Consider the following 27,739-nt stretch of genomic DNA (forward strand, 5'->3'; position numbering starts at 1 on the left):
AGCCCACCACCCGATTTTAGTCACAAACATCTGGTTTTAAACAGTTAAATTCCTTTTTTTTTAAGGAATTGACACTTCCAAAGGCTTGGAGTGACATCTAGCGACTGCCTGGGACAGGCAGGAAAATCTGGGAATAAATTCTAAAAGGATCCCTTTGCTTCAACAGCAAAACCCCAAAGTTATCCCAAATTATTTATGGGAAAATATCAGTTTATTTTCATTTTTGAGCGAAGTTTGAGTTGTCTGTTTGAGGGTGGAATGTTTGAAATTTGGAGGAAAATTGTTTTAAAAAATATTGGAATGCTGAGGATTAAAGATGCCAAGGAAATTAAGGCGGGGGAAATTTCTTTTAAAATAATTTGGTCTCATCCTCACCTGATTTTGCTTCCCAGGCGGAATTTTCCAGGGAAAATAAAGGGTAAAGGTGGATAAAATAATGGGAAAATGGATGTTATTCTGGGAATACTGATTTATTTGTATTTTTTTTTCTGGGAAAATAAAGAGAATACACTGGCAAGAATTATAAATAAATATAATTATAAATAAATATTCACATTACAGGTAATTGATCACGACACAGACAACACTGATGAACCTCAGATGGCAAATGGACGTTTAAGAAACTGGAAGTTGCTGACATCTTGGAAAATTCCTGCTTTGGAATAGGATATTTGGGGGAAAAAATACTCCTTGGTAATCCCTATGCATGCATTACAATAATAATTATTAGAATAATAATTATAATAATTGAGTTCAACATGCTAAAATAATTGAGTTTTTGCAGGATTTTAGTTTTGTTTTAGGAAAAAAAGCCTTGAAAATTTTAAAACAAAAAATCTTCTGAAGATTTTTGATCTTCAGTTATTAATTAATCAAAACAAGAATAACAAAAAAAAATTCCAATGTAACTGATTCCTTTGGTATTCCTAATTCCTAAAATTCCTAATTTTGCTAAGCAAAAAGAAATTGGCACCTTTTTTATTTTCAATTTTTCTGTGCCATTTGTCTCTTCCAGCCAGAGTTGGGAAGGAGGGAATGGAATGGGAATGAAAGTGCAGAGTGCAACAAACACCAAAAAAAACCTCACCAAAAAGACATTTAAAAAATGAAATTTTACATTTCCAAAGTAAAAACTGCTCACACTGCAGAGCTGCAGCTGGCACAGGGCACTGGGGAAATTCTGGAGCAGCTGCCACTGGAAAATGTTGGAATTCCAGGTTTGGAGATAAAGAAATCGTGTCTGAGGCCTGTGTGAGCTCTGAATGTTTTGGTGTAGGCAGGACTGAGGGGAAATCCCCAAATTTTGGACGTGTCACTGATAATTAATACAATTTTAGTTCCTCTACAAGGAATTTTTGGAGAGGGGGAGGGAATTCCCCAACTTTGAGCACCTAAATGTGATTTTTTAGTGTGCTGAAAAGAGAAATAAAAGTTCTCCAAATTCAATTTTTGGGGTGGGGGGAACCTTTTTCTCTTGACTACACAAATTTCACTTCTATACCTCAAATCCCCACCCTTGGGTAAATGGTTTTTGAACTCCTACTGATCAATTTTTGCTCATTTGTATTAAAAATAAACCTAAATTTGGAGCAGCCAGGGAGTTCTTGAGTGAGAGTTGGAGGGAAAATGAGCTCAAAACAACACCTGGAGGTTTTGCAAAGCCAAAAAATCTTCTCCCAAAATAAGAATAAATTTAATTTCTGCCAAAAGTCAGCCACCTCCCTTTGGAGCTGCCAGGTGATTTATGTACATTGCCTTTCAGAGAGCAGAACAAGACAAATGAGCAGATGGAATGATTCCATTCTCTGCTCTCCCTGCAGCCATCCCAGGAAAAGCTGATCCCTGTTCTCACCCTCTGGAATAATCTGGTCCCAGTTTGGGCTCTTCCCTCCGTGCCAAGCTGGCATTTCCTTGCCAAGGAATAAACAGCAGCCTCATTTTATTCTTATCAGCATCAAAACTTAGCACGACCTTTAGCAAATCAGCCTCAGAATCTGTTCCAGCTTTTCATTCCAGTTCCCTCCCCCGCTTTTCTCTACTTTTTGTGTTTTGACACCTTTTATTTGCGTTCAATCCTGGCATTTGACCTTTTGCTGTGCTTTCTGGCACTTGGTTTATTTTATTTTATTTTTTAAGCATCTTTAACCATGCCACGTCAGCAGTTCTCAGGGAGTGTCAGGGTGACAGAATGAGTTGTGCAAAATCTTTTTAAGAGTAATTAACCCCTGACTCCAATTAACTGCTCTTCCCTAAATCCAGCCAGGCCTGCATCCCAAAGCCTTTGGGATTGGTGCCTGAGGGGAATCATCTGTTCCCAATGTTCTGAGGGAGAAACTGAGGCAAGAATTCCATTTTATCAGCTCTTCCCACTCAGTTCTGCTGGAATTATGGATCCACAGCACTGGGCTGGGATTTGGGAAGTCTGTCCTTGGATATGGAGTGGGAGATTCCAAGATTCTGCTCTTCCCTACATCCAGCCATGCCTGCATCCCAAAGCCTTGGGCCTAATGTTCTGAGGGAGAAACTGAGGCAAGAATTCCATTTTAACGGGATTCTCCCCATGTAACAGCAACCAGAGTCCACCATCCTGAGCCTTCCTCCCGAGGCGTTCAGGGGATGCCGTCCTTCCTCTGGCAGCACTGTGAGGGAGGCACTCCCCAGTCGTACATGTAGGAAAGCCTGAGTTTCACCTCCTCCTTACAGAGCTTGCCTTCCTTGGCCAGCGTCTGGTGCTTCTCCAGCATGTCCTCGATGCTCTGCTTGTGAGTCACGATGTATTTGTTGCTGCAGCCGCGCGATTTGTACTCGGTGTCGAAGCGGGGGTCGTGCACTCTCTTCACGTCGATGGGCGCCAGCCACACGCCCAGGGACACGTCCTCGCTCTGCCACAGGTTCAGGTAGTCCCTGCTGAGGCGCAGGTAGCGCACCAGGTCGGCAGAGATCACGTAGCCGCCGCCCAGCGCGTAGGGCAGGTAGTAATCGCACAGCAGCCAGGCGCTCTCCTTCCACTTCCCCCCGGATTTCACCCGCCCGCGGCCCGAGAAGAAGCCCCAGTAGAGACGCCGCGGCTCCTTGGCCCTCAGCTCCTCCACCAGCACGTCCAAGCGCACGAAGGTGTCGTCGTCCGCCTTGAGGGCGAACTGGAAGTCCAGGTGCGCGTCCAGCCACACGTAGGTGGCCAGCACCTTGGCCGTGAGATTCTCGTAGGAGTCGCGCAGCTCGGGCAGCAGCAGCAGGTCGCGGTGGCGGCTCTGCTCCAGCTCCAGGCTCCGCAGCTCCTCGGCGCTCAGCCCCGCCGTGCCCACCACGAAGCGGCTCCAGACGTGGCCGTGAGGCGCCTGCCGCGCCGCCGCCATCCAGGTGCTGCGGATGATGCTGCGCCGCTCGCTGTACTTGGGGCCGCTCATCACCACCACCGCCACGAAGGCGCTGCCCTCAGGGCCGGCCGGGGGCGCGGCGCGGGGCCCCCGGCCGGGCTGGCTGTGCGGGAGCGCGGGGGGCGCGGGCAGCGGGCGCAGCCCCTCGGAGGTGCACTTGGCGAGGTAGAGCAGGATGGCGGCGCAGAGCGAGAGCCCGCCGAGCCCCAGCGCAGTGCGGTGCCGGCTCAGCCGCCGCAGCGCCTTCATGGCCGCGGGGCCCCTCACGGCCGGCGCCACGACCGCCCCGTTTAGGCGGCAGTGGCGGTACGGCCTCCGGGAGTGGACAGGCGTTCTGCGGGAGCGCTCACCGCGCGCCGCTGCCGCGCTGCGGTGGTTTCATGGCTCTCCAGCGCTTTCCGCCTTCTCCTCGGGGAAGTGGCAGTCCCGTCCCTGCTCCTGCCGCCGCTCCGGCGCTTCTCGCACCGGGGCAAGGGGCGGGAGGAAGGGCGGAGGCCGCAGCACCTGACGCGACAGCCGCCATCTTTGAGTAGGGCACGTGAGGCCGAGGAGAAGCCATCTTGGGTTTGGGCACTGTGCCGTCATGGAATGGTAAAAGGTTGGGATGGGCTCAAAGCCCATCCAGCGCCACCCCCCGCCATGGGCAGGGACACCTTCCACTATCCCAGGATGCTCCAAGCCTCAGTGTCCAACCTAGCATTGAGCAATTCCAGGGATGGGCAGTCGCGGCTGGGGCAGGGGTTTGCATTAGATACTATTTAAGGTCCCTTCCGACCCAAACCGTTCTATAATTCAAAGAAAACAACCACACACACAGAGCCAGGAAGCAGCAGGAAACTGACATGTTAACAACCGAGATAATGACGGGACCACCCGGAAAACGCCCCTTTGCCCCCTCTCTGCCGGAAATGGCGGCTGCCCTCACCTAAGATGGCCGCCGCGACTTCCCGCCGCGCGGCGCAGTGAGGAAACTTCCGCCTCCTCCCCGCCTCCCTCCGCCCTGGCAACGCCGGGCTCCGTCAGGGGCCGTGAGGGCCTCAGCGGCGGCCGGACCCGGGCTGAACCTCCTCGCGGCCGGCACGGTGCTCGGGGCAGCGGCCGCTCCCTGCCCACAGCCTCCCGGTGAGTGCGGGCGGCTCCTCCCGCAGCCCCGCGGGACCTGAGGGGTTCTGAGGGCTCTGAGGGCTTTGGGGGATTTTGAGGTTTCTGGGGGCTCTGAAGGGTTTGGGTTCCTTGCTGCGCTCTCTGTTTGATTTGGGATTAATTTTCCCTGGAATTCGGCGGGATGGCCCCTTTGGGTCACTTCCAGGGCAGGACACACGGATTTTATGGCTCTGTGACAGCTCCTCCCCGCCGCTGTTTCCTGGATTTTTCCAGCTCCGCTTTCTCTTGGATCTGCTCCTATTAGTTCCATATATTTATTAATTAACAGGCTTTTTTAATGTCTGACATCAAAAACTCCTCTACTTTTGTGTAGGTTCCTCTAAATTTATTCTTGTATGTATGTATACAAGTGTATGTACATACAAGTGTATACATACACTTGTATATATATATTTTAATATATATACATATATATTAAAGTATACATATAACCATATGTACATATATATGTGTATGAATAAGTTATGTGCATGTATGTATATAAACAAGTTATGTACATATACTTATATGTATGTAAGTTATTAATACTTTGTGTAGGTTATTTTAATTTTTAGATGTTCATTAATGACCTCTTGCTTCAGAGTTTAACTTGCTTTTTCTTCTTTTTTCCTTTTAGTTTGTTTAATCCACAGTGACCTTTTGCTTCAGAATTTAATTTGTTTTTTCTCCTTTTTTTTCTTTTAGACCCCCACATTGATTTCAGCAGTAAATAATAAAAAAGGAAAAACCCCATAAAAATGATGTCAAGACAAGCTTTCCTATGCAGCTTGGGCTCTCTGTACCTCTCCCTCCTGTTCATCTTCCTGCTGATGGACGTTTATGCCAGGCCTGCCAACCACTCTGTGCTGAAGGAGAGGGCAGGGGAGGCCAGGGAGGAGAACGAGATCCTGCCCCCGGACCACCTGAACGGCGTCAAGATGGAGCTGGACGGGCACCTGAACAAGGAGTTCCACCAGGAGGTGTTCCTGGGCAAGGAGCGTGAGGAGTTCGAGGAGGACTCGCAGCCCCGCAGGAACAGGAGGAAGCTCGTGGGCATCTTCTCCAAGTGAGTCTGGCCCGTGTTTGTGCTGCAGGCAGGTGCATCTCGCTCCATGCTCTCACAGGGCTCCTTTATTAATTTCTAATAAAAATAAAGTCTTGGTTTGGGAAGGCAGGAGCCTCCCCTGAAATGGAGAAAATGAGCCCCCTCTGTCACGGACATATTTTATGAAAAATCCTTTTGTTAGGATCTTTTCTCCTGAGAAGCCTCAGAGAAAAAGAAAAACAATAATTATCTGCTGCTGTGGAATGCAACAGGTGCATCTTTGATTGGTCTCATGTGGTTGTTTCTAATTAATGGCCAATCACAGTCAGCTGGCTCAGACTCTCTGGTCAGACACAAGATTTTATTATCATCCTTTTTCCTTTTTCCTTTCCTTTCCTCTTTTCTTTTAGTATAGTTTTAATATATAATTTTCTTTTAATATAATATATATCATAAAATAATAAATCAGCCTTCTGAAACATGGAGTCAAGATTCTCATCTCTTCCCTCATTCTGGGACCCCTGTGAACACCACACCCCCCAACTCTGAATTGTTACAAATTTTAAATTAAAGGGATCTCAGACAACAAAATTTATGGGAGCAGGAAATAACTGTTCTTTAATAGGGAGGAAAATAAAGGATAAAATAAACAATGCAGGAAACTAAAACAACACTGACAGGGTCAGAACACAACCTGACACCCTCTGTCACCTCAAACTTAAGGATGGCCAATGGACAGGAGCCAAAAACTCCTGCCCGGGCAATTTTCTAGAGAAAGAAGAGAACAAAGAAACCATGGGTTTTGTGAGGGAAAGAAGAGAAGAAAGAAACAAATCACTTTTGGGAGGAAAAGAAGAGAACAAAGATAGCGATCACTTTTGTGAGGGAAAGAAGAGAGGAAAGAAACCAATCACTTTTGTGAGAAGAAGAGAACAAAGAAACCAGTCACTCTTGGAAGATGTTTACCAGGGGCAGGAGGCTCTCTTGCACCTGGCTTGGTTTTTCTCTGTAAAAAATTTGCTATTTTGCCTTTTATTAAAACCTTTTTGTTTCCAGCACTGCTACACAAGCCATCCTCCTGATTTTGTGCCTCTAAAGGTTTTAAAATTGGGAATTTAAATTAGTAGCTTCAAAATAGGGGATTTTAATATTTCCAAATTGGAAATATGAATGAATATTTATTAAAATTGGGAATTTTAATGTTTTCAACATTGGAAATTTTGGTTAATATATTCCGAGTTTGGAATTTTAGTGTTTCAAAATTGGGGGTTTAAAATAATATTTTCAAAATTGGAGATTTTAAAACTGGAAATTAAAATTAATATTTCAAAATTGGAAATTTTAGTTAATATTTTAAATTTGATAATTTTAATATTTCAGATTTGGGGTTTTACTTCATATTTTCAAAATCAGGGATTTCCATTCTTATTTTCAAAATTGGGAGTTTTCATATTTCAATATTTGAAATGTTAATCCTTATTTTTTAAATTGAGTATTTTAATTCATATTTCAAAATTGGGAATGTGGATATTTCAAACTTAGATTTTTTGATTAATAATTTCAAAATTCCCAAAATTCAATTTTTTTTTTTTGCTTTGTTTCAGCACTTTCAGACAGCAGGTGGCAGAATTGGCTTTATTTGCATTTTTTAATGAAAACACCTCCAATTACCACAAGGGGGTTAAACTTTCAAAGCTTTATTTGGTGCCAGCTTGCTGTGAATAAATAGAATTTCATTAAAGTAATTATTGAATAAATAATAAATAAATGATAAAAGCATCTCCCTGGTAGAAGTTTTGATATTGAAACTCCCTAAATCTGCATTTTTTGGGGTTGTTTATCTCTTTTTTCACATTTAGTTGACATTTCAAGGCAAATCATATCTTGAATAATTCAAGTTTCAATCAAAACACCTCAGTGATGGCAGCAGATAAAGGCCAGAGGCAAACTGGGGCTTTTGAACTCTGGTTTTTCTTTGAGTTTTCAAAAAAATGATTTTGAGGTGCTTTAAATAGAATTTGAAATGGTAGCAAAATAAAATCTGATTTTTTAAAGTGATATTTTGAATATTTATTTCATGCTTTAAAAAAAACCCTTCAGAAATTTTGATTTATTTTTGGTTTCGAACTGTAATTTTTAAATTAATTTCTTAATGAATTAAGGATTGATCAGATTGGATTTTCCTGATAATTTCAATCAGGACAAATTGAATTCTGCAGCTCCGAATTCAAGAAATTCCAGAAAACTCATGGAGAACAAAGAGATGTGCAGTGTTCAAATGTGTCGAAAAATAAAAATTCAATTACATATGAAAATAAAAGGGCTTGGAAAGAGAAATTGAGAGAGAATTCAAGGTCTGCAAGAAAATTTTTCCAATTCTGAATTTGGAGTGACCCAAAATTCTATCAGGAATTATTTGTGGGAAAACTTCCCTCAAAAACATGATTTAATTTTAAAAAATCACTGAATAATAACCTAAATCTTGCTAAATTTAATTAAATAATTAAATTATTTACTTTAATTCTGAACTGAAGGCTGATCAGCCAATTCTTTCTCACAGAAAATCAAAAATATTCATTTTTCTGTGAATTTTTTCTGAATAAACCAATTTATAAACTAAAACCCAACCAGATCTTTCCCTGCTGAACTCTAAACTGAAATCCTGTTTCTTTTTCCTCCCTAGGGTGGATATAAATAATGATAAAAAAATCAGTGCCAAGGAAATGCAACGTTGGATCATGGAAAAAACAGATGAACATTTCCAGGAGGCCGTGGAGGAGAACAAAATGCACTTCAGAGCTGTGGATCCTGATGGGGATGGTAACATCAACATTTTTTTCCTCAAAAAAAATCACTTTTTAAATCAGTTCTGGTATCTAGAATTTATTTTTGGGTTGAAGTTTAGGTCTGGAATCCCAAATTTGGATTTTTGTGGGAAGGATGTGCTGCAGGCAGCTCTTTCTTTCATAAAGAAATAAAAAAAAAGAAAAAAAAATCTAATTTTTCACCAAATTTTATGGCTAAAAAAACCCCATAAATTAATCAGGAGACAGCTTTTATGTTGCCATTCCTAAAATTCAGTGTGGGGTTGTGGTGTTGGACTAAAAAACTTGAAAATTTTCAGATTTTGAAAGAATGAAATGCAAAATTGATCATTTCAGGCTGAACTGTTCTCAATTCCAGGTCACGTTTCTTGGGATGAATATAAAATTAAATTCTTGGCAAGCAAAGGCTTCAATGAAAAGGAAATTGCAGAGAAAATCAAAAACAACGAGGAGTTGAAAATAGATGAAGAAAGTAAGTGCAGAATTGGGGTTTTGGTATTAAAACCTGGGGGTGAAAAGAGAAATGGGAGGGAAATGTTTGGGTTGTTCTGCTTGAGGAGGAGTTAAATGATAAACCAAAAATTCTGCAGTTTTTAATGTAAAATGTGCTGTGAACATGAGATTTTTTTTTTTTTTGAGGAATCTTCCTGTTTTCCAGCTTAATAAAAAAAAAAAAAAATCTGCTTTTTTTCCACCTGAAATTTGGTGTGAAAATTTTTAGAGGAATCTTCTTGTTTTTCCCTTAAAGAAATATTTTAATTTAGTCTAAAATCCTCAATCAAAAATTAAGTCAAAAGACAGAAATCCTTCCTTCATCCTGACCAGAATCTGCCATGAAAATTACAATTTTTAGGAGGAATCTCCTTCAAGAAAATAATTTAAATTTCCTCTAAAATCCCCCCAAAAACGGAAGTCAGAGGACACAAATCCCACATTGTTCCTGACCAGAGTCTGCCATGAAAATTGCAATTTTAGGAGGAATTTTCCTGTTTTTCCCCTTCAAGCAACATTTCAGTTTCCTGTAAAATCCCCCCTGCACCTTTCCCTTTCCCTGCAGGGCTGAGTAATTTCCAAATTGCTTCGGTGACATTTTCCAGTGCTGCAGAAGCGCCTGAAGTGCAGAAAAAAGGAGCTGAGAATGTGCAGGGAAATCACCTGGGGCTGATTCCAGGAACCCCAGAGCTGCTGAGTCAGCCCTGAGCCTGCACCTGAGCCCCAAAATCTTCTGTAGGAAAGTCAAATTATTCATCCTCCACTTCCTCAGGGGTTTTTTCTCCTCCTCCAAGGACCGTAAAAATGATTTTTTTTGTTTTTTATTTTACATCAAAAGCACCTGGGGGTGTGGAGTTTAAGGCACTTTCTGTAGAAATTCGGATTTCAGGCTTAAATTGTGTTTCAGTTAATTGATGGATATTGGCAGATAATTGGATTGTGGGATGAGATGAAGGAATTCCATGGGATTTTGGTGCTGATTTTTCTGTTCATACACTTCTAATTCAACTTTTCTTGCAGCAAAAATGTGGAATATTGTGATAAAAATCTGCAGGGTTTAGGCTTTAAAAACATCATTGATTAAACAACTGAGAGCTTGAAAGGAAGGGGTTGTGACAGATTAAATCCTAAAACGGATTGGGACAACTGAAATCCTAAAAATGGAGTGTGATAATTGAATACTTAAAAATGGATTGGTACAACTGAAATCCTAACAAATTGGATTGAGGCAACTGAAATTCCTAAAACTAGCTTGTGTCAAATCCTAAAAATGGATGGGGGCAATTCCAAGATTTGGGATGAACTGAAATCCCACAAAGCAATTGTTCTAAATCCTACAAACGGATGAGGGCAGTTGCAGCCTTTGGGATGAGCTGCAATCCCAAACATGCGGGTGCAGGGTTTAGGATGAGCTGCAATCCCAAATGTGCAGGTGCAGCCTTTGATGAGCTGTGATCCCATAGCTGGGCCGGGGCAGGGTTTGGGATGAGTCTTTGGCATCCATCCCTGCCCTGTGGTGCCATTGCAGGGTTTGGGATGAGCTGTGATCCCAGAGCAGGGCAGGGTTTGGGATGAGCTGCAGTCCCAAAGCCGGGTAGGGGCAGGGTTTGGGATGGGCCTCTGGGATGAGCTGCAGTCCCAGAGCCAGGCAGGGTTTGGGATGAGCCTCTGGGCTCCATCCCAGCCCCACGGTGCCGTTGCAGCGCAGGAAGTGCTGGACAACCTGAAGGATCGCTGGTACCAGGCGGACAATCCCCCCCCGGACCTGCTGCTGAGCGAGCAGGAGTTCCTGTCCTTCCTGCACCCCGAGCACAGCCGCGGCATGCTGCACTTCATGGTGCAGGAGATCGTCCGCGACCTCGGTAAGAGGGGATTGCCTGGGAATTCTGTCCTTGGATTCCTGGGTTTATGTGGATATTGGGGCATGCTGCACTTCATGGTGCAGGAGATCGTCCGTGACCTCGGTAAGAGGGGATTGTCTGGGAATTCTGTCCTTGGATTCCATGGATTTTATGTGGATATTGGGGCATGCTGCACTTCATGGTGCAGGAGGTCGTCCATGATTTAGGTAATCCACGATTTCCCGGGAATTCTTCCCATGGATTCCATGAATTCCCATTTTTATGTGTGTTTCGGCAAGGTTTTGCATGGAATAGTCTGGTGGAGTTCATGGATTCCCATTTTTCTGTGGCTATTGAGAGGGGTTTGGTTTTTTCACAGATCAGTAGGAAATACCCATTTTTATAGGAATTAAATGAACATATTGTAAATTTTTGTGCTTTTTAACGGAAGTTAAGTGACTCTGTTATAACGTGTGTGTTTTTCCCAGATCAGGATGGGGATAAGAAGCTGACCCTGTCAGAGTTAAATTAAATGGGAATTAAATGAATATATTTTAAATTTTTGTGTTTTTTAACGGGAATTAAGTGACTCTGTTATAACGTGTGTGTTTTTCCCAGATCAGGACGGGGATAAGAAGCTGACCCTGTCAGAGTTCATCTCCCTGCCCGTGGGCACGGTGGAGAACCAGCAGGCTCAGGACATCGACGATGACTGGGTGAGGGACAGGAGGAAGGAGTTCCAGGAGGTCATCGACGCCAACCACGACGGCATTGTCACCATGGAGGAGCTGGAGGTGAGTCCTCGTCCTTTGCCGGCCAATTATTCCAAAACACAGCTTTAGAAACATCACAAATTCACTTACAGCTCATTTTTTAATTAAAAAATGGAATATTTCCATTTAATTTTAATTTCATGTTAATTGCATTTTAATTTCATGTTATTTTCAATTTAAAATAATCTGTGGGAACAGCCAAACAAAGCAGGAAAAATGAGAGAATTTAGGTCCTGCAAATTAATAATCCTTTGTTTTTAACAGGAATTTTTTCCTGAGTTTAATTTGCAGAATCCAGAAATGGTCATGGAATGACCCAGAAAAATCTCTGATTTTTTTTGGTAGCATCCTAGAAACCAGGAAAAAAAGTCCCATGAAACCCTTCTTACAGACCTTTCCCTCACTTTGGGCTGGGTGGGAGTTGGGATTTTTGGAGCACCCCCAGGGCTGTGCTCAGGCTGTTTTTCCATGGTTTTTCAGGAATACATGGATCCCATGAACGAGCACAACGCGCTGAACGAGGCGCGGCAGATGATCGCCGTGGCCGACGAGAACCAGAACCACCACCTGGAGCTGGAGGAGATCCTCAAGTACAGCGAGTACTTCACGGGTAGCAAACTCATGGATTACGCCCGCAACGTCCACGAGGAGTTCTGAGCTTCCTCCTCCCCCTTTCCAGAACTTTCTGTTCCACTCCCAACCACCCCCCCCTCCAGAAGAAATCCCAGGATAAAAGGATTCAACCGAGCAGCGGGAATTGGTGGTTGCGAATTTGCGATTTTCCGTCCGTCCCAGCTCCTTGGAGGGGATTTTCCTGCTGGAAGAAATGGTGGGAATTCGTGGGTTCAGGTAGTTTTCCTCCTTGGTTTTGGAGGGGTTGAAGCCAGCTGGAATTCTGGGTGGGAGGATCTTGGAATATTCCCTGGTTTCCTTCAGCTCCTGATGCAGGGCATCCCAAGTAAAACTTGGGTTTTGGGAAGGGAACGGTGATTCCAAGGAATGTTTGTCCTCTACACCCAATTCCATTTGGATGGCTCCTGAAATATTTGTTTTCCTCAGCTGCTGATCCAGGGAATCCCAAATAAAGATTGGATTTTGGGAATTTTGGTGGTTCCAAGGAATGTTTGACCTCCTGGGAATATCCACTCTCAATTCCAGTGTTTTTCTTAACTTCCTGAAGAGTTGTTGAGAATTTAATGGAATTTTTTCAGGGAGCTGTGGGGAAGAACTTATTAAAATGTTACAGAAAACCTTTTCGGAATGAATTTTAAAAAATAAAATAACATTAAGATTAAATTAATATTAAAATGACATTGTTTTGTTGACATTGGCACTGGGAATGGGAGATTATGGCTTTAAAATATCAGATTTTAGTCAAAAATCAAACAATTGGGAAGTTTTTTTTTTTAATTTAAGCTATTGGACAGAGCAGTGGGAGTTCCCATGGAGTTTGATGGCTGCTTAATTAATATTCACTGCTAAAATTAATGAGCTCTATGCTAATTAATGCTGTTAATGAGCTGCTGCTGATGATTTGGGGGAAATTCCAGGCTTTGGGTGAGCTCTTTCCCAAATAAAATTGACTTTTTCCCTCTGCTTCCATCTTTCCTGGGAAAAACCCCTCTTTCAGAAAGAATTCCTGAAAATCTGAGATGTTTTATTTGATTAAATTTATTCTTAATATAATGTAAATACAGGAATTGCTGTCCCTCTTTCCCTTTTCATGCTCTTTATTTGATGTTTTTATTAAATTCCTTGGATAAAAGATTTTATATCCTTTTTGTTTTTATTTTCCATTAAATATTTCTCTCCATGCTTTGGAAATTCTGCTGCTTTTAAGGTTTGTCGGGGGCAGGGTGGGAAATAAGAGGAATAAATTCCATGGATAATCTCTGATAAAATGAGTTTAAACACAAAAATTCCAGTAAAATCATAATTTATTTTACTGATAATTGTAATTTATCTATTAAGAGATTTTGCCAACACCATCCTAATTTAATTTTGGGACAACATGAGCATGGAATCTGTAATTCCCAGTATTTTCTGGAGTCGGTGAATGTAAAGCTGCAATTCCAGGCAGCTGGAACACCTAAAATTGAGATCCTGGGTCCCATTCTAATAGGCTGGAAAATGAAATTCCTTAATTCCCAGTATTTTGTTGATTCAGTGATGCCAGGGAGCTCTCCTAGAACTTAACTGAGCTCCTGGCTCCAACTGCAGCAGTCTGGAAAACGAAATTCCCGAATTCCCGCTATCTCCCCGCCTCAGCCAGGGCATTCCCACAGCGCTCCTCCATCCCTGCTTTTCCGGCCATTCCCATCGGGATTGCCCTCCCTTGAGGGCTCCTTTTACCCCTTAAACCCTTCTCAAGCTCAGCATTTCCTTTTCCTGCCGAAAAACCCCAAACCGGGAGCGGGAAGGGGCGTGGAGAAAAGCGGGAATTTCCCTCAAATGTCCCCGCCCGGAGCTGTTCTCGCTCGCGAGGCTCTCACAGCGCCGTGAGGGGAACGGAGCCGTGAGGGGAAAGGCTCCGTGAGGGAAGAGAAGCTGTGAGGGGAACAGAGACGTCAAGGGAAAGGCGCCGTGAGGGGGAAAGCGCTGTGAGGAAAAGGCACCGTGAGGGGACAGCGCCGTGAGGGGACGGTGCCGGTGCCGTGAGGGAACAGCTCCCTGAGGGAGATGGCGGGAATTGCGCTTCCAAGGATTCCCTGGAATTTTCCCGCTCTCTGCTGGCTCCTGACCGTGCCTATCTCCGGCTCCCTGGGCTTGGAATGTCAGGAGCACCAATACAGCTTCCACGACAAATGCTGCAGCGACTGCGCCCCAGGTGAGTGCCCGCTGCGGGGCCTGGGGTGGGAGAGCCGGGCTTTAGGCGATTATCAAATTTTTTCTTAGTGTAATACCTATTTTTTTAGTGTAATACTTTTTAGACTGATAAAAATAAGTTTTACACCCAAAAAATGGAAAAATCTTTCTTTTTGAGAGTGGTTTTTAACTTTTTTTGATGTTTTTTTGCTTCCTAAATGCCTCAGTCAGGAGCATTTCCTAAACCTTTTTCCCTGGCTCTAGAAGGGATATTTGGGATCCACTGGGACAAAAATTGGAGGCATTTTGCCCAATTTCAGCCCACCCCAGCCCTTCTCGGCCACTCCATTAGATGTTGATTTTTCCTCCTGGCCAAACTTCCAGGGCTTTTTCTCCTTAAAAAACAAAAACTGCCAAATTCTGGGCTCCATTTGATCCCAAAGGATGAAATTTAGGATTTTTCCCCTCACAATCCCAACCAATCCCACTTTGGTCCCAAAGGATTAAATTTAGGATTTTTCCCCTCAGGACCCCACTGACTCCCAATTTTTGGGGTGTTTTTAGGGGAGAGGATGTGGAGTCAGCCGACATGTGTGCTAGTGATACACTGTTTGTTCCCAAAGGATGAAATTCAGGATTTTTCCCCTCAGGATCCTATTGAATGTCAAATTTTGGGTGTTTTTAGGAGAGAGGATGCGGAGCCGCTGCACGGCCTCGGCCGACACTGTGTGCTCGCCGTGCCAGGATGGATATTTCAGCTCCCAGCACCACCACGGCTTCTGCAAAAGCTGCACCATCTGCAACGCCCGTGAGTGCTGGGATTTGGGGAGAAAATCCCATTTTAGGGGGAGAAAAAAATCCCTTTTTTGGGGGGAAAATCGCTTTTTTTATGGGGAAAAAAAGCGCCTTTTTTGGGGAAAAAAATCACATGTTTGGGGCATTTTGGGGGTATAGGGGGAGAAAATCCCTTTTTGGGGATAGAATCCCATTTTGGAGGAATAAATCTCTTTTTGGGTCCTTTTCTGGCTGTTTCCACCTGTTTCCACCAGTTGTGAGGGCCTACCTAAAAACCACTATCCTCAAATGAATGAATCGTTGAACGATTCAGTTGTTAAATTATTAATTACAAATTGTTAAATTGCTGAATTCTGCAGCTTCTAAACCCAATACCCCAAACCCCTGAGGAGTTAATTGTTGCTGTTAATGAAGGAATTAATGAACTTCTGCCTTGGCCAGGGAAGGGCAGTGTGGAGGTGAAGCCGTGCGAGAAAACCTCAGACAGGGTCTGTGCGTGCCAGGCGGGATTCCAGCCTGCCAGGGGCGTTCCTGTGGGAAGGGGTGAGTTGGGGTCTGGAATTCCCTTGGGGAGGGGTGATTGGGATTTGGAATTCCCTTGAGAATAGTTTGGATCTGGAATTCCTTTGGGAATAGTTGGGATTTGAGCCAGCCAGAATTCCCTTGGGAAGCAGGGAGTTGGGGTTTGGAATTCCCTTTGAGAAGGGGTGAGTTGGGATTTGGAATTCCCTTGGGAAGCAGTGAATCCAGGCATGTACCAGCTGGAATTCCCTTTGGAATTCTGGGATGTGCCAGCCTTCCCAAATCCTGCTTCCCATGTGGCAATTACTGGCTGGAATTGTGAGATCCTCCTGGATAATATCCAAAATTAATAATCTTGGATAATTCAGAATTATCCAGTGGATAAAACTGGGAATGCTACCCCTTCCCTGGATAATCCCTTTTTTCCCCCAGAGTGCTCCCAATGTCCTGAAGGGACTTTCTCCAGAGGAGGGAACGAGAACTGCCGGCCTTGGACCAAGTAGGAATCCTTTTCTGAAGGAAAAAAAATCTCTTTTTGGGGAAAAAAAGTCCTTTTTTGGGGGGAAAAATATCCTTTTCTGGGGGGAAAAAGTTCCTTGTAGGGGGAAAAATGTCTTTTGGGGTGCAAAGTGCCCAGAGCAGCTCTAGGGGTTTCATTTTTTCCAAGAAAAGTCCAAATCCAGAGAAATAAATTGGAATAAACCTGGATCTAAGTGCTCTGAATCCCATCCTTTGGGATTTTTAGGATCCTGAAGGGATTTTTAGGATTTTCCACATTTTTTAAAACCTCTCAGATAGTTTTTTTTTTGGCAACAAACAATTCCTGTGCCAGAATCAGCTGGGAAAAAAATACCAGATCATTTTTTATTATTTAATTATTCCTCCCATTCCTTTGGGATGTAGGGATAAAATCCTGAATTTTTAGGGATAAAACACAGATGGGGATTGTGTGGATGGGATTCAGGAATGATTCCCTGTTGGCAAACCCTCTGGAATTCCTTTTCCAGCTGCAGCAGCTTTGGGAGGAGCACGCTCCGGGCTGGCACGGGCACAGAGGATGCCCAGTGCAGCAGCAGCCCTGGCAGCGCCAGCAGCCCCGGCCCACATCCCTCTGCCACGGAATTCCCGGAGCACAGGGACCCCTTGCCCACCGAATTCCCGGAAAATGGGGACCCCTTTCCCACGGAGCGCCCCGAGAACAGCTCCAGGACATCCAGCCCCAGAGGCATCCCTGCGGTTTGTCGGGATCCCGGCGTTCCCGCGGAGCCCGGATGGGGTAAGGACACGCAGGGAATTCCCTGGAGCTGCTTTCCTGGGGAGGGAATTCCCAATTTCTCTGAATCCATCTCTGCATTTCACACAACATTCCAGGATCCCACATTTCCATCTGAGACCGCTTTCCTGGGGAGGGAATTCCCAATTTCTCTGAATCCTCTTCTGCATTTCACACAGCGTTCCAGGATCCCACATTTCCATCTGAGACTGCATTCCTGGGAAGGGATTTCTCAATTTCTCTGAATCCATCTCTGCATTTCACACAACATTCCAGGATCCCACATTTCCATCTGAGACTGCTTTCCTGGGGAGGGAATTCCCATTTTCTCTGAATCCTCTTCTGTATTTCACACAGCAGTCCAGGATCCCACATTTCCATCTGAGTCTAGTTTCCTGGGAAGGGAATTCCCAATTTTCTCTGAATTCCTTTCTGTATTTCACACAGCATTCCAGGATCCCACTTTTCCAGCTGCTCGTTTTCCATGCAAAGCTGCTTTCCTGGGAAATGAAATCTCATTTTCTCAAAAGCCTTTTCTGTATTTCACACAACTTCCCAGGATTCCCACAACATTCCAGGATTCCACATTTCCCTAGCAGCTGGAGCTCTCCATTCCCAGAGTTCTGGATTCTCCCTCTGGAATCTGGGAACTCCATCCAGAACCAGGAATCTTTCTGGTGTTTTAGGGAATTTTTCCATTCTCATTCCAGGCTCTTTATCCCTGCTCCTGCTGTGCCTGCTCCTGCTGATGGTGAGTGGAATTTCCATCCTGCTCCTGATCATCCAGGCAGCCCAGAAAAAAACCAGGAATGGGCCTGGGAGAAGCACCCAGCACAGTGAGTTCCCTTTTTTATGGGGTAAAAAATCCAGGGAAAAAAAAATTAATCCAGTGAGTTCCCTTTTTTTGTGGGATAAAAAACCAGGACAAACATTATTTAGGGCCCCCTGTTACTAATTTGGGAATTAATAAAAGAATTCTTAATTAGGAATGCAGGGAATTCCAGAGGTTGATCCAGGGTAGGATTAGGAGCTGATTAGGAGCTCATTATCCCAAATTTTCATTCCTTCTCCCTGATTTTCCCTTAATCCCAGAATTCCCTGATTTTAGGCCAGGAATTCTCTTCCTGGCAGGATCCAGAAGCAACTTCCAAGGGTAAAATGGGAATATTTTTTTTTGCTTCCATGGAAATTGAAATGTCTTGAATTCTCCTGTAAACTCGGGAAGATCTGAGCTCTAAAATTTGGATTAAGTGGCAAAATTGAGCTCTAAAATAGGGATTAAGTGGCACAGGTGAGTTTTAAAATTGGGATTAAGTGGCAGAACTGAGCTCTAGGATCAGGATCAGTCCTGTTCTCACCCCTGGAACCATTCCCTGTTTTCCAGAGGAGGGGAGCTGCAGGATTCCCATCCAGGAGGAGCAGATTGATTCCAACTCCAGCCTCATCAAAAACTGACACTGAAATTCCCACCCTGGGCTGTTCCTGCTTTTCTGAGCCCATGGAGCTGAAGGAGCACTGGCACTAATTGGGGTTTGCTTAGTTTGGAGCTCACTTGAGGCTGGTTTAACTCTTTGATTAACTCAAGATCTCCCTTTGGAATTTGGGAGAATTCTTGAGGGAATTTTGTGTGGATATTTTTTCTTTTGGGCAAATCCTTGAGCTCTAAAATCAGGATCAAGTGACAAAGCTGAGCTCTAAAATCAGGATCAAGTCACACTCAATCCACACTTCATGAAATGAATTTTCCCCCTCTAATTGCTTTTCCACAAATTTCGAAAGGAAATTTTGTGGGAGAAAATCCCAAACTCTGGAATGTCTGGGAGGAGCCCAAAGTGTCCTTTTGCTGAATGTGAAATGTTTCCGTAGAAATTCCAGAAAAATGGAATTTTTTATCATTCAGAAATGATTTTCCCTCCAACTGTCAGCAGAAAAAAAACCCAATTAGTCTCAAAAACTCCTCAAAAAATGTGAATTTTAAACCCATATCCCAAAGTATCCCAAAACATCCAGCAGGGAATGGATGCAGGGATCCCAGAGGTGTTTAAATCCATGGATTTGGAAGATTTGGGATATTTTATATGTTATACATATCCAAAGGGGTTTATACAATGTATAGGAAGGTTTGTATCGTGTACAAAGGGGCATTTTGGGGAATAAAACTCTGGAAAAAAAAATCCTGGTGTGTGTTTGGGGAAAATGGGGCAGCCTGGGAAGGGAGGAGGGGACATTGTGGGGAAGGGCTGGGCTGGGGTTTAGGGCAAGGCTGGGATGGATGAGCTGAACTTTGTCATTTGAAAACCCACCTGGAAAATTGTCAAATAATCACATTCCTGAGGGAGAAAAATCCCGTTTTTCTCTGGATAATTATCACGTTTATGAGGAGAAAAAAATCCAATTTTTCCTTGGAAAAGAATGACAAATAATCTCATTCATGAGTAGAAAAAAATCCCATTTTTTCTGGGATAATTGTATTCCTAAGGGGAAAAAAATCTCATTTTTCCCTGGATATTTTACCCTTCAACTTCCAAATAAATCTCCCATATTTCTCCAATTTTGTATAAAAACTGAACCAAACCTAACAACATTTTAACCACCCTGAAAAAAAATCAAAATAAATTCAATTTTCCCCTTCTTGCCAAACCTTCCCACACACAAATTAAACATTTCCCTTCATTTTCCAAGAAGGAATTAATTCCTAATTAATTTTTAATTACCTAGCAGCAATATTTTTTTTTTTAATCCTCCTTTAGATCATAATTATTTTTATCTTCACTTCCTGCTTTGTGGTTTTGCCTTTTTTGGGTCTTCCTGGTGACGATTTTCCATTGCCGTTATCTCCAGATTTTTTTATCTCTTCAATTTTGACTCAATTTTGACTCAATTTGGCCACCAGAGGTGGAAAAAAATCCTCACAGGTGATGCTTGGGGGCCGAACTTGGGATTTTTCCAGGTTTGTATTCCTGAGGGGGAAAAAGCCCATTTTGCCCTGGATAATAATTGTATTTCTGAGGGGAAAAAAATCCCAGTTTTCCTTGAATAACAGCTGTATTCCAGAGGGGAAAATAATCCCATTTTTCCCTGGAAAATACCTGCATTCCTGAGGGAAAAAAATCCCATTTTCCCCTGGATAATAATTGTATTTATGAGGGGAAACAATTTCCATTTTTCCTTGAATAATAATCACAATCCTGAGGGGAAAAAAGTCCCATTTTTCCTGGATAATAATCACATTCTGAGGGGGAAAAAAATCTCATTTTTCCTTGGATAATAATTGCATCCTTGAGGGGAAAAAAATCCCACTTTTCCTTTGATAATAATCACAATCCTGAGGGAGAAAAATCCCATATTTCCCTGGATAATAATTGTATTTCTGGGGGATTAAATTCCCATTTTTCCTTGGATAAAAATCCCATTCCTGAGGAGAAAAAAATCCCATTTTTCCTTGGATAAAAATCACATTCTTGAGGAGAAAAGAATCCCATTTTCCCCTGGATAAATATTGCATTTCTGAGGGGAAAAATTCCCCTTTTTCCTGGTATAATAATCACAATCCTAAGGGTAAAAAGTTCCCATTTTTCCCTGGAAAATAATCACATTCCTGAGGGGGAAAAAAGAATCTCATTTTTCCCTGGATAATAATTTTATTCTGAGGGAAAAAATTCCCATTTTTCCCAAGTCTCCTGGCAGCAACTCCCACATTTCCGAAGCCTTTCCATGTAAATTCCTGCTGATGTCAGGAGCCCTCCAGCCCTTCCCTCTGTCCCTCAGCTCTGACCTTTCTTGGGCTGCCAGACACCCCCGTCCATGAGGAACGTCCTGTTTGGGCCAGGCCTAAAGGGTTTTAATCCCAGCCCAAGGGACACTGACTCCCCCTCGGGGCCCAGGGGAATTTTCCCTCCAAAAATCTGGGAACATCCAGGGATTTTCCACAATGTGGGAACGGAAATTCCACCGTGAGGGGTGAAATTCATGTCAAAGCTGGGCCTTGCTGGGCTTAAGCTGGGCTTAACAGCTCTGAAATTCTCCTGTGAGAGATTTTTTCATGGCAAGGATGAGCTCGGGGTTTCTTTTCTCCCCTAACCAGCAAAAAAATCAGCAGAAAATGAGCGTCAGGAAACCAAAACCGCAGCTGACACCAGCCTGGTGCTGCTGACGTGAGGCCCCAGCACAGGTTTCCTATTTTTGGGGTGATTGTTCATTTTTTTGGGGTGGTTTCCTTTATTTTGGGGTTGTTTTCTTTGTTTTGGGGGTGGTTTCCTTTATTTTGGGGTGGTTTTCTTTGTTTCGGGGTAATTTCCTTTTGTTTTCTCCCAAGTCTCATCATTTGGGTGGCTCAGCAAAGAGGAGGCTCCAGGAAGAGGGGAAGTGGGGTGATGTGGGCACAGGAGAATTCCCAGGAATTCTTGGCGTTGGAAAAGCGCTGTAGGGTCAGAGGGATCCTCACCCTGAGTGCCTGAGTCCAGAAATTCCCCGGAAACCTCTAGGGATGGGAATCCTACCCTTTTCCATGAGGAAATCCCAATCCCTGGCACAATTTGAGGTCATTTCCCCTCATCCTATCCCAAAACCCGACCCCCTTCTGGCTGCAACCCCAAATTCCTCAGAAATCCCTTGAGGAATATCCATGAGGATATTCCCAAATTCTCATGGACAGAGCTCCAGGAATCCTTGGATTTTCCCCAAATCCCATCCTTGGGGGTTTGGGACCGCCAGGGTGTAGAAAATGGATTAAATCTAGGACATTTGTCCCTCTTTTCCATCCCGGTTTGGAATTTAGGGTTGGAATTTGCCCTGATCCCCAGAGAGGGGAATTTTTTTTCCCAGAGGAAGGCAGGGCTGTGATCAGTGGGGTTTTGGGGAAGGATTTTTAGGGGTTTTGATGGATTTGGGGTGAGGATTTCACTCCAGCTTTCTGGGAATGTCAGATTTTCTAGGATTTTCTCTGTGGAGTCCCCAAACTTGCAGCCCAAAGAGGGGGAATCTTCCCATGGAGTGTGTTGAGTTTTTGGGAAGGATCCAGGCATTTTGATGGATTTGGGGTGAGGATTTCTGGGAATGTCACTGTATCTTTCTGTCCGATTTTTTAGGATTTTCCCCATGGAGACCCCGAATTTTCAGCCCAAGGAGAGGAACCTTTCTGTGGGAAGGGTTTATCTGGGGAGGGAAGCGAGCTGTGCTGTGCTGTGCTGTGCTGTGCGTGTGGGGCCCGGGCAGGGCGAGGACGGAGGGGAAATGTCAGCAGCCAGAGGTGGAGCTGCCGAGAAAACCCCGCAGGCGAGGAGGGAGATGATGGGGCCGATAAATCCGATCATCAATCCGATAAATCCGATAAATACGAAAGGTCAGCGCTGCCTCCGAGCTCTGGGAGCAGCTCTGCCTCGGATGTGAGCGGAAAGTTCCGTCACCTGACGGGGCCAGGTGCCTCAAAGGGCAAAACCAGACAAAGAGCAGAGAAAAAATCCCCAAGGGGTTTAAAAAAAAGAGAAATAAAGAATTAAATTGGTGGGTTTGGTGTGAGAAACGGCAGCTGGGAGGGGAAGGGGTGGGGTGGGTTTAGGGAATGGCTGGGTTGGGAAGGAGGGAAAGGTTGGGATGGGTTTTATGGAAAGGTTGGGATGGGTTTTAGGGATGGATGGATGGATGGATGGATGGATGGATGGATGGATGGATGGATGGATGGACGGATGAATGGATGGATGGATGGACGGATGATGGATGGATGGATGGATGGATGGATGGATGGACGGATGATGGATGGATGGATGGATGGATGGATGGATGATGGATGGACGGATGATGGATGGATGGATGGATGGATGGATGGATGGACGGATGATGGATGGATGGAATTCCCAGAGCATTTCCAGCTGCCCCATCCCTGCAGTGCCCCGGACCAGCAGGAGCTCTCTGCCACGATAGATTTCTCACCTCCCTCCCAGCCCACCCCTTCCCAACCCCACAATGTCACCCCCTTTAACCCTCCATGACCCCAGACCCCATTTTCTTTGGGGCCACCCTTTTCCCTGCCCCCACCTCTGTCTGAACCCAAACTTTCTCCCCGCCCCCCAAAAACAACACAGGAAGAACTCGGCCACAAAAACCCTGGTGCCTCCTCCGCAGGGTGACAGGGACCGGGTGGCACTGCTGGGGTGGCACTGCTGGCTGGCACTGCAGCGTACTGGGTGACACTGCCAGGACATGGCCAGGGCCCTGCTGTGGCTGCTGCTGGCCGGGCACTGGGCAGGGCTGGGCCAGGCTGGGCAGTGCCAGGACGGGGAGCTCAGGGTGGGCTGGGGAGGTGACACCAAGTGCTGCCCCAAGTGCACCTGGAAGGCAGGTGAGAGGGGACTGGGGGGGAAATGGGGGGAATAGTGGGGAAATAGTGGTGAAATTGTGTGTAAATGGGGGGAATTGTGTTTAAATTGTGTGTAAATCATGGGTAAATGTGGGTAATTGTGTGTAAATTGTGTGTAAATGCAGGTAAATGTGTGTAATTGTGTCTCTCTTTCCCTGTGATGAGAGGGACAATTTTTGGGATCCTGTTACTCCAGACCCTTCCCTGTGTCTGGAAGCGCCACCTCCCACTCTCCCTTTGGAACGGGAATTTGCTGGGACCAGCGGCGTTAAACCCTTCCCTCCTGCAGGAAACCCTGTGCCCTGTGAGGCGCCGGACCTCGACTGCCAATGTCCCCCGGGGTACGGCTGCTCTGGGGACCCCTGCCAGTACTGCAGGAAACTGCCCCAGTGCCTGGCGGGCTGGGAGCTCATCAGGATCGGTAACGGGGCTGGGAATGGGGCTGGGAATGGGATCGGGAATGGGGCTGGGAATGGGGATGGGATTGGCAATGTGCCCTGCCAGTACTGCAGGAAACTGCCCCAGTGCCTGGCGGGCTGGGAGCTCAGCAGGACCGGTAATCTGGGATTGGGAATGGGGCTGGGAATGGGACAGGGAAGAGGGCAAGGAATGGGAATGGGACAGGGATCAGGAGCAGCCCTGGCTGTGCTCCACTGGCTGTCCCACATTTGGGATCTCAGCCATTCCCATCCCTTTTCCCTGCAGGATCTCTGAATTCGGTCTATGAGTGCAAACGCTGTGAGAACGGCACCTTCTCCAGCACCGGGAACAGCTGGTGCCGCAACTGGACCGAGTATGGAGCAGCCAATAATCAATAATCACTAATGAATAATTATTGCTAGGAATGTGTTTTCCTTCTTTGAAAATAATAATAATAATAATAATAATAATAATAATAATAATAATAATAATAATAATAATAGGCCGAGTATGGGTTTATTGATATTCCCCGTATTTGGGAAAAATAGACTGGGTTTTTTTTTTCCCTCTTTGAAATTAGGGAATAAAAATAAGAAGAATATTATAATAATAGTAATAGTTATAATAATATCAATTCATATTGAAATATAAATGAAGATATTCAATAGTGCCATTAGAAAATCAAATTGAATCCAAGATGGTGATCATGCGATTATTAATGAATTTTTTAATTAAGCAAGACCTGGCATTTCTCTTAGTCTCAAGGCAGAGCTTAAGCCAAACTCCCAGTTTAAAGTCAAGAAAAATGATTCCCAACAGGGAAATCCATGGAAAAACAAATGGGCAGAAAGCCCAGGTGGGGCAGAGCCCGGGGAGGAGCTGGGGGAAGAAGGGAGGGAGGCAATGGGGAATTTCCGCGATACCGAACTCCGTCCGTCCTTCCGCAGCTGCCAGAGCAGAGGCCTCGGCACGCGCCGGGCGGGGAACAGCACCCACGACTCGGAGTGCGGCGCGGCCGCCCCGGCCCGGGAGCCAGGTACCCAAAGCCGGGCAGCTCCCCGTGCTGCTGCCCAGGCTGGCATCCAGCCGGGAAACCGGGAAACTGCTGCTCCGGAAAACATTGCTGCTGTCTTCTCCTGCGCCTTCTCCTTTTTCTGTTTCTTCTTCCTCTTCCCTTTCCCTTCCATTCCTATTTCTTCTTCTCTTCCCTTTTCTTTCCCTCTCCTCTTTCCCTTCCATCTTCCCTTTCCTCTTCCTCCTCCCATTTCCTCTTTCCTTTTCCTCTTTTCTCTCCTCCTTTTCTGCCTTTTCCTCCTCCTCCTTCTCCTTTCTCCTTTTTAAATTTCCTTCCCTTCCCCCTTTTCCCTTTCCCTCTATTTCCATCCCATCCCGCAACTCCCTCAGCTCAGATCCTCTCCCACCTCCCCTTTCCCACAAAACCCCAAATCCATCCCCAAACTCCCTCGGAAGATCTCCCTCCCCAGAACAAACCCCACCCCCAGAATGTGTTAATTGTTAATTAAGTGCCGTTAATTGCAGCCCCGGTTGCGCTGGAGTTCCCCTCCAGCACCATCCTGGCCATCCTGGTGGCCGTGGCCGTGTTCGTGCTGGTCCTGCTCACGTTCCTGCTGCACTTCTGCATCTGGAGCCTCCACAGGAACCCCAAACTCCTGCTCGGGGGTGAGGGAATGGGGGAAAAAAACTGGGAATGGTGGGATAAAAACATGGGAATGGATGGGGGAAAATCTGGGATCGGATGGGATAAAATCTGGGAATGGATGGGATAAAACCTGGGATTGAATGAGGTGGGATAAAACCTGGGAATGGGTGGGGAAAAATCTGGGATTGAATGAGATAAAATCTGGGAATGAAAGGGATAAAATCTGGATGGGATAAAAGGATGGAATCAGTGGGACAAATCCGGATTTCCTCTGGGATTTGGGGCAGGTTCCCGGGGGGTTCCTGGCATTCCCGCTGGGTTTTCCCGCTGGGTTTCCCTGGCTGGGTTTTCCCGCTGGGTTTTCCCGAGCTGAGTTTGACTTTTCCCGTTCCCAGCCGCAGATTCGGGCCCGACCTTCCCGCGGCTGCCCCCGCGGCCGGCGCAGGGGGAGGAATGCTGCAGCATCCAATTCCCGGAGGAGGAGCACGGCGACAAGAGTGAGGAGAAGCTCTCGGTGCTGTCCCTCAAGGTCTACAGCGAGCTGCGATAAGGGAGGGAGAGATCCCGGGATTGCGGGGCTGGGATTCCCAAACCCCCCGGCAGCACCGGGCTGGGATGGAGGAGCTTCTCCCCAGGAAACGGAGCAGGTTCAGGGAGATTTTGGGGTTGGTTTTCTCTAAAAAAGTGGGATTTAGGAATAAATCCTGCTGGGGTTGGTTCAGGAGGACGGGAGCAGGGATATCCTGATCTTCAGGAATGGGAATGGCGGCCACATCATCTGCTGCTTTTTTCGCATCTCATCTCCTGCTTTTCCTCCATCTCATCTCCTGCTTTTCCCACATCTCCATCTCCTGCTTTTCCCTCAGTTTTCCAGCCCTGCCCCACTGGGTCATTCCCAAACCCATTCCAGCCTCTCCCGACCCCATTCCTGCTCCCCCCCAAAGATTCCCTTGGGAAGCTCCTCCTGCTCCTCCTGGAAAATTTCCAAGGAAAATCAGGAAAAAAAGGGAGTGAAGCTCATCCAGGGAATGGTCAGAGCTCTGGAAAAATGGAGGGAATGGGAAAAAATCCTGGCAAATGCTCTCAGGTGGGATTCGGGGATTTCTGATCCCTGTGGGGCCCTTCCCACTTGGGATATTCCAAGATTTTTGATCTAATTCCAGCAGGTTTGGGAAGTTTTTGGGCTGGCTCCTGTGGAGATGCCAGTGCCAAAGTGCCAACATCTGTATTGATAATTGTGGATAATTAAGGATAATCCAGGACAAGTTTCTCATGGAAATTCCCAGGATTTCAGAGGAATTGCTCATGGATTTAAACCTCTGCTGGAGGATCCCTGGATTTTGGGCTGGGAGCCCTGGGAATGTTCCCTGGAGAAGGATTGGGGTGAGGGATGGAGGGACAGACACTGGGAATGGAAAAGGGCAGGGTGGGATCAGAAATTTGGGAAAATCCCTCCCTGGAACATTCCAGAGGCTCCCAGTGAATTCCAGCAGCTTTCCCTGGATTTGGGGTCGGGGTCACAGCTGGGAATTCCTGCAGGAACAGAGACCCCAAAAGCTGCTCTGGGAAGTTTCTGATTCCCTGGGAAAAACTGGGAAATTCCAAAGAAAAAATCATTTGAACAAAGCCTTTGCTTTTGGGTTTTTTATTTGATTTGGGTTTCCAGCCTCATTCCCAACATGATCCTGAGGAATCCCAGCCTCCTTCTCCCCTTTGGAATTTCATCCCAAACCTGGAGAGAACAGAACCATCCTTGGGCACACAGGAAAACCTCTCAGGAAAGGAAAAAAAGGGGGGGAAAGAATCCCATTTTTGGGCAATCAAAATTCCTCCTCCAGGAGCAGAGATCCGGATCAGGGAATGGGAACAAGATCCCAAGAAAAGCCCCGGAATTCCATCCAAAGCCCGGCTTTACTTCCCCTTTTCCCAACCCTCGGCAGCAGAGTGAGCTCTGGAGGGGCTGGAAAGGAAATTCCAGAGGGAATCCAAGGCTGACCAACATTCCCTGGATAAATCCCTGGAGAATTCCCAGAGTTTGTGCCCCAGCTCAAAGGCAGCGCTGCTTTTCTGGAAATCCGGGAATTGTTTCCATTTTATCACCCAAAGCCCCTGGAACAACCCAGACCTGTTCCTGCAATCCATGAAAACGGAATTTTGCCAGGAATTCTTCTGCTCAAGGGAATTTTCCCACATTTCCACCAGGACAAAAGTGCCTAAAATGCCTCAAATTAATACGAAAATTCATAAATTCTTCTAATAAAAGGGATTTTGCATGGCTTTTCTCCACATTTTTGCAATGAAAAAGGGACAAAAATTCCGCAAATGAATTCCAGCTGTGAAATTCCAGGAATTCTCCCTCTCAAGGGAATTCTTCCTGGGATTTTTGCCCTGCTGAAAGCACCGAAAATGTCTA

General features: G+C 45.4%; 4 protein-coding genes across 4 annotated transcripts; 3 read left to right on the forward strand and 1 right to left on the reverse strand.

Annotated features, from left to right (window-relative positions):
• Positions 1-451: 451 nt before the first annotated feature.
• Positions 452-3,827, reverse strand: B3GALT6 (beta-1,3-galactosyltransferase 6). Its single transcript, XM_059487672.1, has one exon. It carries the CDS (start codon positions 3,624-3,626, stop codon positions 2,610-2,612), a length of 1,017 nt encoding a protein of 338 aa, XP_059343655.1. The 5' UTR covers positions 3,627-3,827; the 3' UTR covers positions 452-2,609.
• Positions 3,828-4,257: 430 nt separating this feature from the next.
• SDF4 (stromal cell derived factor 4) lies at positions 4,258-13,263 on the forward strand. Its single transcript, XM_059487491.1, has 7 exons — positions 4,258-4,499; positions 5,226-5,586; positions 8,249-8,385; positions 8,749-8,862; positions 10,586-10,744; positions 11,342-11,517; positions 11,977-13,263. Exons 2-7 carry the CDS (start codon positions 5,279-5,281, stop codon positions 12,151-12,153), a joined length of 1,071 nt encoding a protein of 356 aa, XP_059343474.1. The 5' UTR covers positions 4,258-4,499; positions 5,226-5,278; the 3' UTR covers positions 12,154-13,263.
• An 894-nt stretch (positions 13,264-14,157) lies between these two features.
• TNFRSF4 (TNF receptor superfamily member 4) lies at positions 14,158-19,027 on the forward strand. Its single transcript, XM_059487608.1, has 7 exons — positions 14,158-14,323; positions 14,987-15,109; positions 15,538-15,639; positions 16,051-16,117; positions 16,626-16,894; positions 17,602-17,727; positions 18,276-19,027. Exons 1-7 carry the CDS (start codon positions 14,176-14,178, stop codon positions 18,344-18,346), a joined length of 906 nt encoding a protein of 301 aa, XP_059343591.1. The 5' UTR covers positions 14,158-14,175; the 3' UTR covers positions 18,347-19,027.
• Positions 19,028-23,107: 4,080 nt separating this feature from the next.
• On the forward strand, positions 23,108-26,740 carry TNFRSF18 (TNF receptor superfamily member 18; the record flags this gene model as incomplete). The annotated part of the gene is made up of 6 exons (XM_059487498.1): positions 23,108-23,228; positions 23,536-23,667; positions 23,952-24,039; positions 24,614-24,702; positions 25,206-25,346; positions 25,722-26,740. Coding segments are annotated over 6 exons (726 nt in total), but the record flags the coding sequence as incomplete, so codon positions are not given.
• Positions 26,741-27,739: the final 999 nt, after the last annotated feature.

The sequence above is a fragment of the Ammospiza nelsoni genome, chromosome 22 (assembly GCF_027579445.1).
Source record: "Ammospiza nelsoni isolate bAmmNel1 chromosome 22, bAmmNel1.pri, whole genome shotgun sequence".
Classification (NCBI taxonomy): Eukaryota; Metazoa; Chordata; class Aves; order Passeriformes; family Passerellidae; genus Ammospiza; species Ammospiza nelsoni.

Coding starts and splice junctions, on each gene's coding strand:
- B3GALT6 (XM_059487672.1), bottom strand. CDS start 3,626: ATGAAGGCGCTGCGGCGGCTGAGCCGGCACCGCACTGCGCTGGGGCTC.
- SDF4 (XM_059487491.1), top strand. CDS start 5,279: ATGATGTCAAGACAAGCTTTCCTATGCAGCTTGGGCTCTCTGTACCTC. Junction 8,386..8,748: donor TGTGGATCCTGATGGGGATG/GTAACATCAACA, acceptor TCTCAATTCCAG/GTCACGTTTCTTGGGATGAA. Junction 11,518..11,976: donor TCACCATGGAGGAGCTGGAG/GTGAGTCCTCGT, acceptor ATGGTTTTTCAG/GAATACATGGATCCCATGAA.
- TNFRSF4 (XM_059487608.1), top strand. CDS start 14,176: ATGGCGGGAATTGCGCTTCCAAGGATTCCCTGGAATTTTCCCGCTCTC. Junction 14,324..14,986: donor CTGCAGCGACTGCGCCCCAG/GTGAGTGCCCGC, acceptor GGGTGTTTTTAG/GAGAGAGGATGCGGAGCCGC. Junction 15,640..16,050: donor GGGCGTTCCTGTGGGAAGGG/GTGAGTTGGGGT, acceptor TTTTTCCCCCAG/AGTGCTCCCAATGTCCTGAA.